The sequence below is a fragment of the Bos grunniens genome, chromosome 3 (assembly GCF_055505025.1).
Source record: "Bos grunniens cultivar Pamir isolate PY7600 chromosome 3, Bosgru_T2T1.0, whole genome shotgun sequence".
NCBI lineage: Eukaryota > Metazoa > Chordata > Mammalia > Artiodactyla > Bovidae > Bos > Bos grunniens.
Genome location: NC_141167.1, coordinates 51387107 through 51404793, shown reverse-complemented (window position 1 = coordinate 51404793; position 17687 = coordinate 51387107). Strand labels below are relative to the sequence as shown.

Below are 17687 nucleotides of genomic sequence, written 5' to 3'. Positions count from 1 at the left end.
GGTTTGGCCAGTTAGTTATGGGCCTTTGTGTAAACAGCATGGCGTGTGAGTGATGTGGTCACAGTAGCCAGGTGGTCACTGTGACCAACACAGCTGTTGATCTTATGGATAGGAGCAGGAGAGGATCACAGGGCCGATGTCGGTGACCAGGAAGTCCAGCTTTGATGGATGCCGACAGTAACTTACAAGAGAATGGAATATTCAAGATGCAGCACAATCCCAACCCAGGCGAGGTGACCTCATCTGGTCCAGGATTGTGCTGGGTGCAAGGAAACAATGTGTGTGTGTGTGTGTTGGGGAGGAGAAACAGTGGCAGTGAGTGGAGAGAACAAGGCAGAAAGATCAGAAGAGTTCTACTAAATCTAAGTGTGGCTGTAATTGTAAATCTTATAATTGAATACATGCAAAAGGAAGCTGCAAATCATACCAAGACCTGTGAAGAGAAACAGTGGAAAGGATGAGACAGATCATGGCTGTGACTGAGCCATGGGATTGCTACCCTCTCCCTGTGAAGGGGGCTTGATGGTCACAATGAGGGTGACATTTATATGTTGACTGTGGAAATGTTTGCATTATTTGCTGTCTCTGTTCAGTCTGTTGTACAGAATACCATAAACTGGTATTATGACAGCATAAACCACAGAAATTTATTTCTCACAATTCTGAAGGTTGGTAAATTCAAGATCAAGGCACTAGCTGATTTAGTGTCTGGTGAAAACTTGCTTCCTGGTTCGTGGATGGCCATTTTGCTGTGTCCTCACGTGGTAGAAGGGACACGGGAGCTCTCTGGGGTCTCTTATACAGCGTTAACCTCATTCATAAGAGCTCCACCCTCATGACCTAGCCACCTCCCAAAGGCCCTCCCTCCTAATACCATCACATGGGGGAATAGGGTTTCAACCTGTGATTTTTTTTCTTTTTTTTTTGGCAGCACCACTGGGCCTGTGGGATCCCAGATCCCTGACCAATGCTCCCTGCATGTGGAATCTCAGAGTCCTAACCACAGGACTGCCAGGGAATTCTTCAACCTATGAATTTTGGGGGGAAACATACTTTCAATCCGTAACAACCATTTTACTAAATTTGTATATAATTTAGCATAGTTTCTTGTTAGCAAACAATTCATTTATCTAAAATTTCAGTTAAAAAAAAATTAAGGCATTGTCTGAAAAAGAAATGACTGAGCCTAGGGGGACCCAGCTGGTTATTATTCATAGTCATGGAAAGAGATGCTTTACACATAGCATCCCTACCAGGGGCCCTCAGTCTTTCCTAAACAGTAGAAGGTGAGAAAACGGATGTGTGCAAAGATTTCAACTTGCCTAGATCTATTGCACCTCTCAGTAAGATTGGAGGGGCCTCACAGACACATACTCATTCAATAGGAGCCTGAGAGAGCAGAATTAGAACGAGATGGTGCCAAAGCTGGCTAAGCTTTCCTATTAAGACCTAAATATTAAAAATGTTTCAAAGTCTAAATGAAAAGAATGGGATATTTTACTGTCAATAAGGAAGTTGAGGTTCACATTATCTTAACATTTTGACCCTACTACATTTAATCAGGGTTTTAGCACTCACAGTTATTCCAAAACTATTGATTTTTAAAAATGTGAGCCTGAAAAACAGACAAAAGACTATGTATGATATCAGTCTAATGATTTATCTTAAGAATCTGTGAACTGTGGAATCATGATTGTTAGGACTGAGAGACACCTGCTCACCTTTCTGAAATGAGTTGCTGAAAAGGTATTCTGAGATTCAGAAAGGGTAAGGGATACAACGTTGACCTTTTGGAGACAGGAAACCTTTGATGAACTATAGGACACCAAGACAGTTCATTTAAAAGATGATTTCAAAGCATTACCCAGAGCCGGTTTTGTGTGTGCATTACTGAAGCCCTCAGGTTGTCTTTTTACGTAAACCCAGTGAAATAATGGTTTCCGCAGTTGTTCATGCATCTGCAACTCTCGTGTGGCACCTTGGCTTCTGAGCTTTGTAAATGCTTTTCACTCTTTTTTGTGGACGAAATTAAACTTTCCATACTATTCAACAGCATGGAACTTTCCTGAGGTGGGCATTAAGGAGAAGAGACAGGAAAAGGTCACCAATACCATCTCCATGTAATTAAGGCAGTGCAAATAGCTAAATAAAATTGTTGCTAATGACATTTACTTCATTCTATAATAAGTGTCCCTGCTCTGGTCTCAGAATAAGTTTAAGTTAAGGATCAGCTGTTCAGTAAACATATAGATTATTAATCTTTATGGCAGGTAATAGGGCATGCATTTTTTAGGACAGCTTTATGTTAGGGCTGTGTTTAGGCTTATGTGTTTTCTTTCACTCCCTATGTCTCTCTATGTATATACACACAGTCATATTTATGTGTATGTATATATATGTGTATGCACATTCATGCATATGTGTACATGTATAGTGTACCTGCTTTTGTAAGACAACAGTTAATGAAAGATAGGCTAAAACTTAGAAAACATAGTTTCAAACTTTGATTTATACCCTTATTTTGACTATCTACCAAGGTGTAGCATATGACCAGGGAACCAATTTGTTCTCTTTTAAGTGAAAAACCCTAAAAATCAACTGTAATTCTATGAATTTCTCTTTTTTTGGGGTTCTGGATGTGGAATTAATGAAATTGTCTAGCTATATATGTGGAAGTTAACATTTCTAAATTGCTGAACTTTAGTTAGAAACTTATACCAATAAGAATGTGTCACAAACAAAATTGTATCTTCATGTGTTGAACACATCATTATTTAGATACATAATAAATAACATCAGTCAGATCAGATCAGATCAGATCAGTCTCTCAGTCATGTCCGACTCTTTGCAACCCCATGAATCGCAGCACGCCAGGCCTCCCTGTCCATCACCAACTCCCGGAGGTCACTCAGACTCACGTCCATCGAGTCAGTGATGCCATCCAGCCATCTCATCCTCTGTCGTCCCTTTCTCCTCCTGCCCCAAATCCCTCCCAGCATCAGAGTCTTTTCCAATGAGTCAACTCTTCGCATGAGCTGGCCAAAGTACTGGAGTTTCAGCTTTAGCATCATTCCTTCCAAAGAAATCCCAGGGTTGATCTCCTTCAGAATGGACTGGTTGGATCTCCTTGCAGTCCAAGGGACTCTCAAGAGTCTTCTCCAACACCGAGTTCAAAGCATCAATTCTTCAGCGCTCAGCCTTCTTCACAGTCCAACTCTCACATTCGTACATGACCACAGGACACACCATAGCCTTGACTAGACGAAGCTTTGTTGGCAAAGTAATGTCTCTGCTTTTGAACATGCTATCTAGGTTGGTCATAACTTTCCTTCCAAGGAGTAAGCATCTTTTAATTTCATGGCTGCAGTCACCATCTGTAGTGATTTTGGAGCCCAGAAAAATAAAGTCTGACACTGTTTCCACTGTTTCCCCATCTATGTCCCATGAAGTGGTGGGACCGGATGCCATGATCTTCGTTTTCTGAATGTTGAGCTTTAAGCTAACTTTTTCACTCTCCACTTTCACTTTCATCCAGAGGCTTTTGAGTTCCTCTTCACTTTCTGCCATAAGGGTGGTGTCATCTGCATAATCTGAGGTGATTGATATTTCTCCCGGCAATCTTGATTCGAGCTTGTGTTTCTTCCAGTCCAGCGTTTCTCATGATGTACTCTGCATATAGGTTAAATAAACAGGGTGACAATATACAGCCTTGACGAACTCCTTTTCCTATTTGTAACCAGTCTGTTATTCCATGTCCAGTTCTAACTGTTGCTTCCTGACCTGCATACAAATTTCTCAAGAGGCAGATCAAGTGGTCTGGTATTCCCATCTCTTTCAGAATTTTCCACAGTTTATTGTGATCCACACAGTCAAAGGCTTTGGCATAGTCAATAAAGCAGAAATAGATGCTTTTCTGGAACTCTCTTGCTTTTTCTATGATCCAGCAGATGTTGGCAATTTGATCTCTGGTTCCTCTGCCTTTTCTAAAACCAGCTTGAACATCAGGAAATTAATGGTTCACATATTGCTGAAGCCTGGCTTGGAGAATTTTGAGCATTACTTTACTAGCGTGTGAGATGAGTGCAATTGTGCGGTAGTTTGAGCATTCTTTGGCATTGCCTTTCTTTGGGATTGGAATGAAAACTGACCTTTTCCAGTCCTGTGGCCACTGCTGAGTTTTCCAAATTTGCTGGCATATTGAGTGCAGCACTTTCACAGCATCATCTTTCAGGATTTGGAATAGCTCAACTGAAATTCCATCACCTCCACTAGCTTTGTTCATAGTGATGCTTTCTAAGGCCCACTTGACTTCACACTCCAGGATGTCTGGCTCTAGGTCAGTGATCACAGCATCGTGATTATCTGGGTCGTGAAGATCTTTTTTGTACAGTTCTTCTGTGTATTCTTGCCATCTCTTCTTAACATCTTCTGCTTCTGTTAGGTCCATACCATTTCTGTCCTTTATCGAGCTCATCTTTGCATGAAATGTTCCTTTGGTATCTCTGATTTTCTTGAAGAGATCCCTAGTCTTTCCCATTCTGTTGTTTTCCTCTATTTCTTTGCATTGATTGCTGAAGAAGGCTTTCTTATCTCTTCTTGCTAGTCTTTGGAACTCTGCATTCAGATGTTTATATCTTTCCTTTTCTCCTTTGCTTTTCACTTCTCTTCTTTTCACAGCTATTTGTAAGGCCTCCCCAGACAGCCATTTTGCTTTTTTGCATTTCTTTTCTATGGGAATGGTCTTGATCCCTGTCTCCTGTACAATGTCACGAACCTCATTCCATAGTTCATCAGGCACTCTATCTAACAATAACATCAGTAAGGATACGAAAATATTGTGCCATCCTGGTCTTCAAATCTAGCAGAGGTATTGAATGAGGTTATTGAAAGCATATGGACCTGGGTAATCAGAGGCTCCTCACCCCCCACTCCGCATCCATGGAATGTATGCCCCAGACTTGAGAGAGCAATGTGTTGTTGAGACCACTTGGACCCTGTACATGACTGAACCCAGTTAAGGCCTCTATATAAGGTTTTAAGATTCTGGTGGGCAGGTGTGGAGAGATACTCATCTTGCAACCACCCAAGACAAGTCTCTTAAGGAAGGTCTTAGTTGCCTGGTGGCGTGTGGATCCATGTGGACCAAGGATCAGGCCCACTGGCAGGCAGACTCCCCACCACCGGACCACTGTGGAAGTTCTAAGAAGACTTTCTTGACAAGAGGAGTTGCTGATCTCCTTCTCTGTGTCCCCATTTTTTTTTGTATTTTTCTGTTATTGGATTTTTCACAACCAATTTAATAGTTCACATCTGATTTCCATACTTGTCTGTGGGATAAAATGGCATCAAACTGTCTCCCAGTTCTTATCATCAAACCTAGAAAACAATAGGTGCTTGTTGTTGTTCAGTCACTCAGTCGTGTCTGACTTTTTGCGACCCCATGGACTACAGCACACCAGGTTTCCCGGTGCATCACCATCTCCCAGAGCTTGCTCAAACTCATGTCCATTGAGTTGGTGATGCCATCCAACCATCTCATCCTCTGTTGTCCCCTTCTCCTCCTGCCTTCAATCTTTCCCAGCATCAGGGTCTTCTCTAATGAGTTGGCTCTTTGCATCAGGTGGCCAAAGTATTGGAGCTTCAGTTTCAGCATCAGTCCTTCCAATGAATGTTCAGGACTGATTTCCTTTAGGATGGACTGGTTTGATCTCCTTGCTATCCTAGGGACTCAAGAGTCTTCTCCAACTGGAGTGGGCTGCCATGTCCTCCTCCAGGGGATCTTCCCAACCCAAGAATTGAACCCAGGTCTTCCAAATTGCTGGCTGATTCCTTACCACCTGAGCCACGAGGGATGCCCCAATAGGTGATTAACACCTGTTTATTAAACACGTACATGAATGACTGGTTGGCTGGATGAATGAAAGATAATGCACACTTTGGGGATGAGAGTCAAGAATTCCTTGGTTATCAAGTAACACTTCATAAAACCTTAATGGTTTCATTTTTCTGTTCCAGATTACTTGCTGCATATAATAGTCTCACGGATAAACACCTGGCTGGATATTTTAACAATACAAGGATAAGGCGGCATCTCTTAAGATCAGGGCTGGTAAGATTTGGTTTTGTTTCTACCTGCCCCCTTGTTTCATTAAGTCCAATATTTCCCTATCTTTCCTAGTTTCCTCTTTGAGCTTAACAATGACATCTTTTCCCTTCCCTCACTTTAGAATAATTACTTCCTTTCCAAAGCTCTGATTTATCTATTTGAGTCTATCTTTCAAAAGATAAGAAGAGAGGTCGGGAGGGCTGCTAAGGCAACTTATAAATTATTAAGGAAAATCCCTGTAAGTTTCTAACAACATATTTCATTTGTTTATTCACTCATTTATTCAGCACATATTTATTGAACATATTGTATAAACCAGGAACTATTAGGGAGTTAGGATAGAGAAGTCTTTACTGTCTTCAGGAAAAAATATTGTTTTTAATAATCACAGGATATGATGTGGAAGATATGAACAGTTCAAAATTTTCCTCTAAATTTTTAAAAACTCTTTCATTTCATGTGACAGTTTATTGATACATTAGTGTCTTTCATTAGCTCCAAAACTATCATTTCCAGAAAATTTCCACTTCTCTAAATGTCTATAATGTGAAAACCTTTAAAAAATACTAGTTTTCCATTCAAAGTAAGGAGTGTGGTTATAAAAAGTGTGACTAACGATTTTAGCTATTTACTCTCTTAAAACACAGTGAGTTTCCTTAACTCTCGTTGCCATGGTGTTGAAAGGATATGCATCGCATTTATAATTGTTGTTATGTGCTTGGCAGTCTGTCTGGGTAGATCTCAGAGAGTTTGCTTTTTGTCTCCTGGGGTTTTGTTATCAGATAGACCTGGCTGAAACCTGGCTCTGCCATTTAGAAGACAAAATCTTCAGCAAAACACTTAAGTTTCTCAGCTCCAAAGTGTTCAGTTGAAGAAAGATAATGAAGATAATGATACCCAGCACTCAGAGTTGTGACAATCAGAGATGTAGAAAAAATGGTTGTTGTAATTACTGTGGTTGCTATTAACACTGCTTCTTTGGATAACAGTCTGTGAGCTTCCTATGAAATGGGAAGGACTTTGTATTTCTTATCAACATCATTAACAAGCACTTATTGAATACCAATTATAAACATGGCAACTCAAACAGCAAAGACACAGCCCTTTCTCTAGAGCAGTTGTACAAATACAGTCCCTAAATCGGGAGTGTTCAGCATCATCTGGGAACTTGTTAGAGCACCACTCCAGATCTGCTTCCCTGATGGCTCAGATAGTAAAGAATCCACCTGCTAATGCAGGATATGCAGGTTTGATCAGGGAAGACCCCCTGGAGAAGGAAATGGCAACCCACTTCAGTATTCTTGCCTGGGAAATCCCATGGACAGAGGATGCTGGTGGGCCACAGTCCATGGGGTTACAAAGGGTCAGACACAACTTAGCAACAAAACAACAACACTCCAGATCTATTAAGTCAGAAACTGGAGGAGGGCCCATCAGTCTTTAGCTTGTCTTCCAGGTGATTTTCATCTCAAGTTTAAGCACTTCTGCCCTATGGGAGCTTCCAGTCCAACTGGGGAGAAATAACAATGTTAATTGCTGAGGGAGGGGCAGTACAGGAAGTTCTCAACAATTTTTCCTGATTGGATAAACAGGACATGGTATCCCATGGACAACACATTTCAAGGTCTGTAACTGATTTATTCACAATTCCAAGCACACTTTCTATAACTACACCCCTTTCTTCCATTAGAAAATGCATTCATGAAAAAGATGATCAATAACCAATCACTTGTAGCACAATTCTAGTTGATCTCAATACTTCAATGTGTTGCAATAACAGTGCTAAAAACCTAGTTATCAGTTAAGAAATATGTGGTCTTGAATTAGATGTGAAGAGAAGAGCAGTATTTAAATAGAGGAAAAGGAAGAAGATGAACATTCTAGGAAGTATAACATCCTCAGTTTAGGGAAGATATTAAAAATAGAACAAATACGCCCATAGGACATAGGAAGGAATAAAATAAAAATCAGAAACGATCACTCCTGGGACTTGCAGTGATGTCTCTTGAAACCTGCCTGGAATACTTTGTATCTGTAGTACTGTATAATCTGAAAATATCTGAATCACAGCAAATTAAATTACATTCTGGGCTGGAAAGTAGAAGAAGAAAAGCAGTGTGAAAACAAAGTAATGAAACCAATTATTTTAAAAACAAATTGATGAGATCCTCTGTAGCTTACATGTTTTGCCCTTCAAAGTATTTCCTGTGAGATCATCAGCCTTGTGATCACTGCTCCTATTCATTGTTTCAAGGTAGCACTCCACCCCTTCTTCCCCAATGTGTTCAAAAAAAGAAATGAAAAGAACACCTGGGTTCTATCAAGGGAAAATTGTTACGCTAATGAAAACCTTGTTTTAAACATCAAGTGCACCACCTGTATGTGTTTTCCCAATGATGAGTTTATGAGACTGCCTTTTGCTTTTTTTCCCCTTATGAAACATTCATTAAAAGTGAAAGTTTATCAACCATAGTACTATACTCTGTAGGCTTTAAAGATGCTGCCTATTTCTCTTTCTGATTGACTGACTGTCCATCTATTTCTCTGCTTTGTGTTTCTATGTATGTTTTATTTATTCATTGACAGATCACAAGAAATGGAAGAATACTTTCTGAAAAGGAATACAAACTAAACATCATGAAGAAGGATCACCAAAAATATATCCGGGAGTGCTTAGCCCAGGCTATTTTCCATAAGGTTCTTGATATGGAGGTACAAGTATTAACTATTTCCTTCACAACTGATACTTTCCAGTAAGAAAATTCATACTTTCTGTACCCAGAATCAGGGGAAATTTTTCCTGTATTTCGTTAAAAACGAATGAAACAAGGTGAAAATGAAACAAGAAATACTGTATACCTCTCTAGGTAGTGAAAGGAGGCAAGACACCAAAGTAAGCATTTCTTCACTTCAGTTAGGGAAAAATATGGACATCATTGTATAATTTGTGATATTTAATTTAACAAATGTAGATTTTTAGTCCATAATGGTTACTTTAAAACATACCAGTCCTCACCATCTGTACCTCAATTTCCATTTACTAAAAAAAAGTGACATCTGTTTAAATATCAGTAATTCTAACTGCCATGAATTATTTCAGATTTGTTATTCTTTGAAGGCTCCCAAGCTCAGCCGTATGCTAAATTTCAGGGAACAGGCATTGGAACATCTGCCGTCCCTCCCACTTTAGGCTACATTGGTCAGCATAGATTCACAACCCAAGCATCAACAACTTTTTTTTTCCACTCTGACATGGCACTTTTAGAAGGATATCTAGCTAACTTTATAAATCATTTTAGCCTTGCTCCATGGAACTTGTAGTTTCAAGCATCAACATCGTTTTAATGTCTGTGAAAAAGCATGTTACTTCTCTGCTTGACCAAGTAGCAGTAAATCAGAAAACTTGGCTCATGAAACCATCTACCTGTGGGTGCACCATACAATTACGAGCAACTGTAGAATCAAGAGTAAACCAATATTAAGTGTGAGGTGAAGTGAAGTGAAGTTGCTCAGTCGTGTCTGACTCTTAGCGGCCCCATGGATGAAGTAGCCTGCCAGGCTGCTTCATCCATGGGATTTCCTAGGCAAGAGTACTGGAGTGGGTGTAGTGTTACTGAAAATATTTATTAGTATGCTGCTACTAAAGTGAGCAAGTGTTATGCTCACTTCAGATGTATATGATTTGTTCTTTTAGGAATTCATTTTGTGATTTATGGGCTTCTCTGGTGGCTCAGGCAGTAAAGAATCTGCCTGCAATGTAGGAGACCAGGGTTCAAACCCTGGGTCAGGAAGATCCCCTGGTGAAAGGAATGGATACCCACTCTAGGCAAGAATAGCCTAGAGAATTACATGGACAGAGGAGCCTGGCAGGCTACAGTCCGTGGGGTTGCAGAGTCAGACATGACTGAGCGACTAAGTCATGACTGAGTCACTTTGTGACTTATATCATGTGCATGAATTATATAGAATCATTGTTTATGGCTCTCAAATTCACTTCCTTGTAAAACTATTAGTTGGAATTCTACAACTAATGTTGAAAAAACAGTACAGTGTAAAATTAACCTATACATAATTTCAAACTTAATCAATAGGGACCAAATTCTATATTAGTCTTGATCCTTGAACTTTGGTTTTCTAGAGTTTCATATAATGCACACATCATAACTATTAAATGTGCAATTATTAAAGTCTTTGTCTATTCTTGAAGTTTGAAATAAATAGTTCAGATAAATGTTAATGTGTAATATATAATTTTATATTATACACAATATATTAATATAATTTAAAATAAAATATTCAGTATTTCTAAATTATCACCTTTGTCTCACATTTAGTTTATGCCAATACTGTTTACTAATGTTGTTTTAATATTCATATATTCATTCATGCAAGAAAAGTTAACTGCAAGCTTACCATGTACCAGTATGGGGTTACATGATGTAGCTGCGAGATAAATTTTTTTTTAAAATGCTGTAGGAAGGGATCACATGCTAAACGAGAGGAACAAAGAGAATGAGCCCGAAAAGCAAGTCATTCCTTGCCTCTGTGAGAGTAGGAAGAAGCTGAACAGAGGTCCTGCCATTTGAACTGAGCCTGGAGGACTGAATGCAACTTGACATGAAAAGATCTAAGCAAAGCATTCCTGACATGAAAAGATCTAAGCAAAGCAGATGTGAAGTTGCAGAGGTGTGAGGGGACATTGTGGGTGGAAAAGAAAGCTCACTGAGGCCAGACTGCACTGTGAGTTGGCTGAAAGAGTGGCAGCAAGTGACACTCTCTAGTAAGTTTGGGGCCCTGTTTCTTGAGGCCTTCAATTCTCAGCTAGGTTAGGTGTGTAGGTGATGAGGCGATGAAACATTTTTCAGCAGGGGAGTGAAATTAATGAGCAGAGCTGCTTTAGAAAGATGATGTTGCTAAAAATGTGGAAGATGGATTAATGAGCTGGAAAAGATTGGAGGTGGGAGGTCAATTAGGAAGCTGTTGCCAGAGGGTGTGGGCTCACAGCAGTAGTGGAAGTGCCGGGGAGAAGCAGCTGTCCATGGGGATCTGGAAGAGGGAGAGAGAACAGAGAGCCTGACTCTGCCTGGGCCAGGAGAGGGAGGGAGGCACCTGAGCCACTCTGAGGTTTCTAGCATGGTGGTGTGTGCCTTGCAGGAAATTGGGAACAATGACATGGACTAGATAAGAACCTCCAACTGGTGGGAAAACCTGATAGAGTGCTGACCCGGAAGCCAGCAGGGTCTTACAAGCTGCAGAATGGTTCTGTAAGAAGACTACTGGGGAGAAAAGTGGTTTCAGAGATGGTAGAAAAGAATGGGGCTTCCCGGGTGGCTCAGTGAGTGAAGAATCCTCTTGCAATGCAGGAGACACTGGTTTGATCCCTGGGTCTGGAAGATCTGGAGGAGGGCATGGCAACCCACTCCAGTGTTCTTGCCTGGAGAACCCCATGGACAGAGGAGCCTGGTGGGCTACAGGCCACAGGGTTGCAAAGAGTTAGACAGGACTGAAGCGACTGAGCACTCTCACACACACAGAGAGGAGTGAGGATGGGAGAGGGGGACTGCAGTGAGATGAGAATAAACGGAAGGTGGAAGTGGTTGATAGTAAATCTAATGAAGTTTGGTGATAAGTGGGTGAGATAACAGAAAGAGAAGAAAGGCTTTGAGAAGAGGATTGATGATACTTAGAGAGGGAATGATTGAGTCTGCAGGGTCTTAAAGGCAGCCGGAGGGGATCAAGAGCAGTTAAAAAACATTTTTTAAAAGCGACAGAATATCAAACACTCTCAAAGGTGTCTGAATGATTTCAAATTGAATTATAAGCAGATTATTTTTACGTGAAATTTATTTTTAAGTTATATAACTAATATACTACCAAAACTTTGGAAAACATAAGAAAGCATTAAAAAAGGAAAAGAACTGTGCATAATTTCTCCTCTCAGAGATAACTGCTGTTAACAGTCACATTTCCTTTTTGTCTTTTGCCTATTCATATATAGACATTAATAAACCCATATCATGGTGTGAGAGAAACATGGTTTCTCCACAAAAAAAAAGACAAGCCAGGAAGTTAATGTCAGAAAGAAAGTGAAAGTCGCTCAGTCGTGCCAACTCTTTGCAACCCCATGGACTATACAGTCCATGGAATTCTCCAGGCCTGAATACTGGAGTGGGTAGCCTTTCCCTTCTCCAGGGGATCGCACCCAGGTCTCCAGCATTGCAGGCGAATTCTTTACCAGCTGAGTTACCAGGGAAGCCCAGGACTAGGATTCAAATTACATTTCCACCACTGACTAGATGTGTGACCTGGGGTAAGTTCATGGTCCTCTGCCTCAGTTCCTTCATTTGTGAAACTAGCTGCTGCTTCTACTAAGTCGCTTCAGTCGTGTCCGACTCTGTGCGACCCCATAGACAGTAGCCCAACCAGGCTCCCCTGTCCCTGGGATTCTCCAGGCAAGAACACTGGAGTGGATTGCCATTTCCTTCTCCAATGCATGAAAGTGAAGAGTGAAAGTGAAGTCATTCAGTCGTGTCCGACTCTTAGCAATCCCGTGGACTGTAGCCTACCAGGCTCCTCTGTCCATGGGATTTTCCAGGCAAGAGTACTGGAGTGGGGTGCCATTGAGACTGCTTGGCAATTGGGATTGTTCAAGAAGAGATGATATTCACGAAGCACTCTCCCAGCACTGGGACAGGCACACGATGTGAGCTCGATCAACAAAATTGCATTTCCATGCAGTTCAGCTTTGTACTTTTATCAGCATTACACTCATTTTCCATTTTTAAAGCCAAATCTTTTGGAACCTTATTTTAAAAATTACATTCTGTCCCATTTATATGGATGTGCCCCAAACTTAAACCATTCTCTTTAAGGTTTATAATGCTTCTGAATTTTTGCTTTGAAGGAAAAGAAACTTTCAGACAGCATCTTTGTGCATAAAACATTTTTTTAAATTATTATTTAGATTTCTCCCTAGGTTTAGAAGTGAAATTTATGGGTTATCAGTAGGAGCACTTTTAACTGCCTAATGTATGTTAGGAATTGGCTTTCCAAAGAGTTGTACCAATTTATATTCCCATGTGCACACTTATGCACATGATTCTTCTCCATCTCAGTGACAAGAGGGGTAATTGAGAATACCGTTAGCTAGTGGGGTTATTTTCCTCTCAAAAATTCTTTACTATAATTGATATGATGCTTTCCTTCACTCTTTCCTCTTTATTTAGCGTTACCATCAGCTTGAAATAAAAAAGAAACTGGAGACCTTAGCTAGGAAGGAGCGAATTCAGAGATTTAAGGTAAGGAGTTCCATAACTATTTTACTTCATAATATTATTTCATAATTTTGAAGGTCAGTGGTACTATTATTGAAGCTCTTTGGAGTCACTTTATTTTGGGGTAACTCATAACTGACATCAAATGGTTCCACCATACTTGAATCTTGGCCACTGTTATTTTGGAAGATCATAATAAAATAGGAGCTACTGTACAAGAGAAACTGTATAAGGCACAATTAATTCAAAGAAAAACTTGAAAATGTCCTCAAGTTTGAAATTTTGCTTTTGTATTTTCTTGATTGATTTGTGATAGAGGCCAAAAGATTTGTTTGTCATAAGAAGATAAAAATAGACGGTGATGTTCTCAATGTTATCGAAAATGGAGCATTTTAAGAATTATCCAATGGTGCTTTTTCATGTGAATGTGACCTTTGAAAAATATATGGTAGGAAAGATCTATATTAGCAAACAAAACATAAGATTTAGAGGTTTTGTGAAGTCATTTAAAAATTCCTGTTTTCTACTTTTGCATTTGATATTTCTTGTTTGCAGTCAACTTAGGAAATGTATAAATTTAAATTAAGAGATGAGAGATTCAATTAGGCATGTTTGAAAGGTTTCAGTTTAGATTGGCAGTTTTACTCAATTTGTTGAGTCATTCAAGCCCACATGTTGTTCTTCATTTTCAGTGTAGTGCTACAAATGTGGGACTTAAGACACATTTCACAAACTGATGAATATTCGTGAAGCTTCTGTGGAATAACTTGCAGTAGGAAACAGTCATTTTCCCTCTTGCCTGATAGACTCAAATCTGTCTATTTTATCTTGGTCAAAACATACTATTGTTATAAAAGTGTTGTTAAATAACAGACAATAGGTCAGTTTCTCCGGATCAGAAAAGTTGGTGTGGAAAGATTTGTAGTTAAGTCAATTTTGCCAATAGTGTTCTCTGTCAAGGAATGATAGAGTCTACAATTTATCTGCTGAAGTGTTGATGGAGAAAATAGTAACTGGAAATGGTTTCTGAAACAGTGTTGTATTCACTCTTGCCTGTATGGCCAGACACACTAACCAGGTACATGGGCATGTTGCAACATTGGCAGAAATTCCTGATAGGCACTTTATTTCCTCCTTGTACGGTTTTGATTCATCACAATTTTCACCTGTAGCTGCACTTGGCAAAAGACTTATATTTTAGGCCCCCCTTATGTCATGTATAACCTTTTGCTTATGGCATTATTTAATTTTTTTTTGAGACAGAAATGTAATACTTTGTGGTAGTGTCTACTGATCAGAGTAGTGAGGAACACTGTGCTTCTTCAGTGATCTGCTTCAAGCAAATTAAACATTATGCTAAAACTAAGGATACATTGCATCTGTGGCTTTTACCATGAGCACGGCTATTCCTTTAGGTAAAGCATACTCAGTTTCTTGCCTTTCACTACCATACCTAACTCTCTAATACAGCTGTGAAAACATCTCCTCGTTATTATGATGGTCCTTGGATGGAGTACTTTTGAAAAGCACGAGAAAGAACTTCTCTACTCATATAACATTTCTTCTCTGGCAGGTATTAATTTAACCTAGATGAGTAGTTATGCATTGATTTGTTAAATCACTTTCTTATTCTAGGGAGAGCACACAAGATGGACTATAGAAAATAACACACCCCTCCTGTCTCCCCGCCCCCCCGTTGGCCCCAAGACTAACCGTGGCCATAGTGTTCTGGTCGATGAAGGGCATTCCAGTCCAGTAACACCGGTGAGTCACATTAATCATGCTGACTTGCACCATGCCAATAATTAATTCATGATTTCTTATAACTCTCAGGAAGAATGCTCTTGGGGTACATGGTTGTATCATCCTTATAGTCTTATATCCATTCAAGTCTGTGCCTACTGAATGTCCCACCTTCATCCAATGTCACCACTCTCAAATCCACTTGTTACTACTAGATTAGTTTTCTTGAAGTGCAGATTATTTGTTACTTACATGCCCAAGTACCTTCACTGGCTCTGTGTCGCCTATAGAGAAATCCAGACTCTTGCAATTGACATTTAAGACCCCAAACCACATGACATCAATTTAGCTATCTTAATATTTTTCCTCACCATTACCCTTTAGCACCCTATGTGCGAGTGTGCCAAGTCAGTTCAGTTGTGTCTGACTCTTTGCAACCATATGGACTGTAGTGCAGCACAATTGAGCTGTTGGTTGTTCCATACATGTTCTATATTTTCTGACTTCTGGATCTTGTTCTTGCTATTCTCTCTACTCTTACCTTATCTGTAAAGGTTTTTTATGCACACAAATTCAATATGCTACAGAACACGAACCAGATACTTATTACATCTGAGCTTCTTTTATCAGAAGTATATGTCATAATCTAAAAGAAAAATAATTAAATGCACAAAAATTCTATTAAAGAAATCACACACCCCTACATTTCATTCTAGTTCAATTCATTTACAACCTAGGGGTGGTATTTGCTTGAAGGAATAGGTCGCTTGAAACAATATAAATACAGGAAGAGATTTGCAAAATATTTGCTGGCAGTTGATGGTTTCAGCTTTCAACAAATAGCTTTGATGACATCTTTATTCTTGCTTTTTGTGGCCTAATATATTTCCTTGTTAGCATGAACATTTTTTGGATTGCATAGTATTTATAGACGTATTGCAGTGCTTTCACAGATTATTGAAGTAGATTCATCACATATAGTGTTAAGCTTTGACATTTTTCAAAGGTAAATATGTTTTGACATTTACCGATGAACAGCTCAAGTTATAAAAAGCAACTGTCTTTTCTTTGTTGTTACCGAATTTCCAGGCTTCATTTAAATGTATATGTACATAAATATTCTTTCATTGGGTGGCAGATTCACTAGAATCCCAAAAGCTTATCCTGGGTGAAACAAAAGAAATAATCAAGTTCCGTTTTCTATCTTCCCACCTGTTTTAGGGAGAAAAAAACCCTTGAAAGGCTTTCTTTTCAATTTTCCAGCTGAACAGCCTCAATAAGTAGTTTATGATACATCCAGGAGATCTTAATGTGGCAGGAGTGAGAAAGTAATTTAAAAATTACAGGAAACACTGCACCAGCACTTTAGCAGCCTTTCTGTCTGGTAAGCCAGGATCCCTCACTTGATCACCCCCTGCGGTGCTTCTGCCCTGGAAGGGATACCTATTGTGATCTTGGAATTGTACTTTGCATTTTACAGAAATTCAAGTCCTTCTTTTTTGTTTTCCTGACTTGCTTACATATCCTCTAAACTTGACTCCTGATCTCTCTAGGTGCTATTGGGATGAAGATAATCCTTTGGGGATACTGCCGTCCCTTTTTCTCTTTGAACTTTCTTGAGTGAATAAGGAAAGCATACAGTGAATAGTCACTGCACTTGATCACTAATTGCACCTGGACTTTCAAAATAGCATGTAGCTTTTAGCTGCACCGTGCCATTAAAACTGTGGAGAGTCATTCAGGTAATTTTGTACATGCTTGGAAAATTCACCCCCAGAGATCTTCTTAGAAGAATTAGAAATGCTCGGCTATGCTGAGTAATCACCAGGTAGTGAATTTCAATTCACATTCTGGTACAGTTTTGAAAATGTTAAGCTACAGTGCCATATTTATTCCCAGAAAATACATTATGAACAGTTTAAAGTGTAGCAAATTTAAGGTGGCTTCTGATGTGAACTATAACAGTTTGTAGCTCACAGCTGTTAGTTGAATGGTACAGATTTGTTTTTTAGAGATACATGTAATCAGTTAAACATTTGACTGCCACATTCATCTAACGGAATGCAAATGTGGGGAAGTAACATTTAGAGCACAGCAGCAAATAGATCATGTTTTAGTTTATAGTAACCTGCTTTCCAAATCCTACATTCAGTGTTTCTGTATTCGGTTTGATTTTTAGACAGGAGTGAGTCTTAAGGCATATTTCTTTCACAGAGATCAAAAGAATTCTTTTGGATAATCTGATTCCCTTTTTCAGAAAACATCTAGTTTGATTTCTCTTTGTGGGTTTTAAGACCTTGCACCTTTTGGCTCATAGAGGCTTATATCCTATTTCTTTAAACTAAATGTTGTTCTAGTCAATCTACTTGGTTTCCTGTCTAGGTTTGTGTGCAGAGACCAAAATAATGACTTTAATGTGAGGATTGCTCCCCACCTTAAGTTTCAAGTCCTGTGCTATCTCTACTTTCTCAGTCATAAAAAGCTCAGACTCCTTTTGTGTCACTGATCTGCCATATTTAGTGTGTTGTCTTCATCCACTCAAGCCACGATGGCATATTTTTGTT

At 39.5% G+C, this 17687-nt stretch overlaps 1 protein-coding gene across 6 annotated transcripts in view; it reads left to right on the top strand.

Moving 5' to 3' along the window:
* Positions 1–17687, top strand: part of ERICH3 (glutamate rich 3) — a 123611-nt gene that overhangs the window by 25443 nt on the left and 80481 nt on the right. For 2 of the 6 annotated variants that reach the window (XM_086390595.1, XM_086390592.1), the window contains 4 exons: positions 6016–6109; positions 8693–8818; positions 13333–13404; positions 15016–15144. In XM_086390595.1, coding sequence (XP_086246721.1) covers positions 8744–8818; positions 13333–13404; positions 15016–15144 — 276 coding nt within the window. In that variant the 5' untranslated portion in view covers positions 6016–6109; positions 8693–8743. Of the gene's footprint in view, positions 1–5892; positions 6110–7589; positions 7731–8692; positions 8819–13332; positions 13405–15015; positions 15145–17687 lie in introns of those variants that run through there. The other 4 variants (XM_086390591.1, XM_086390596.1, XM_086390594.1 and 1 more) reach the window with 4 other exon arrangements.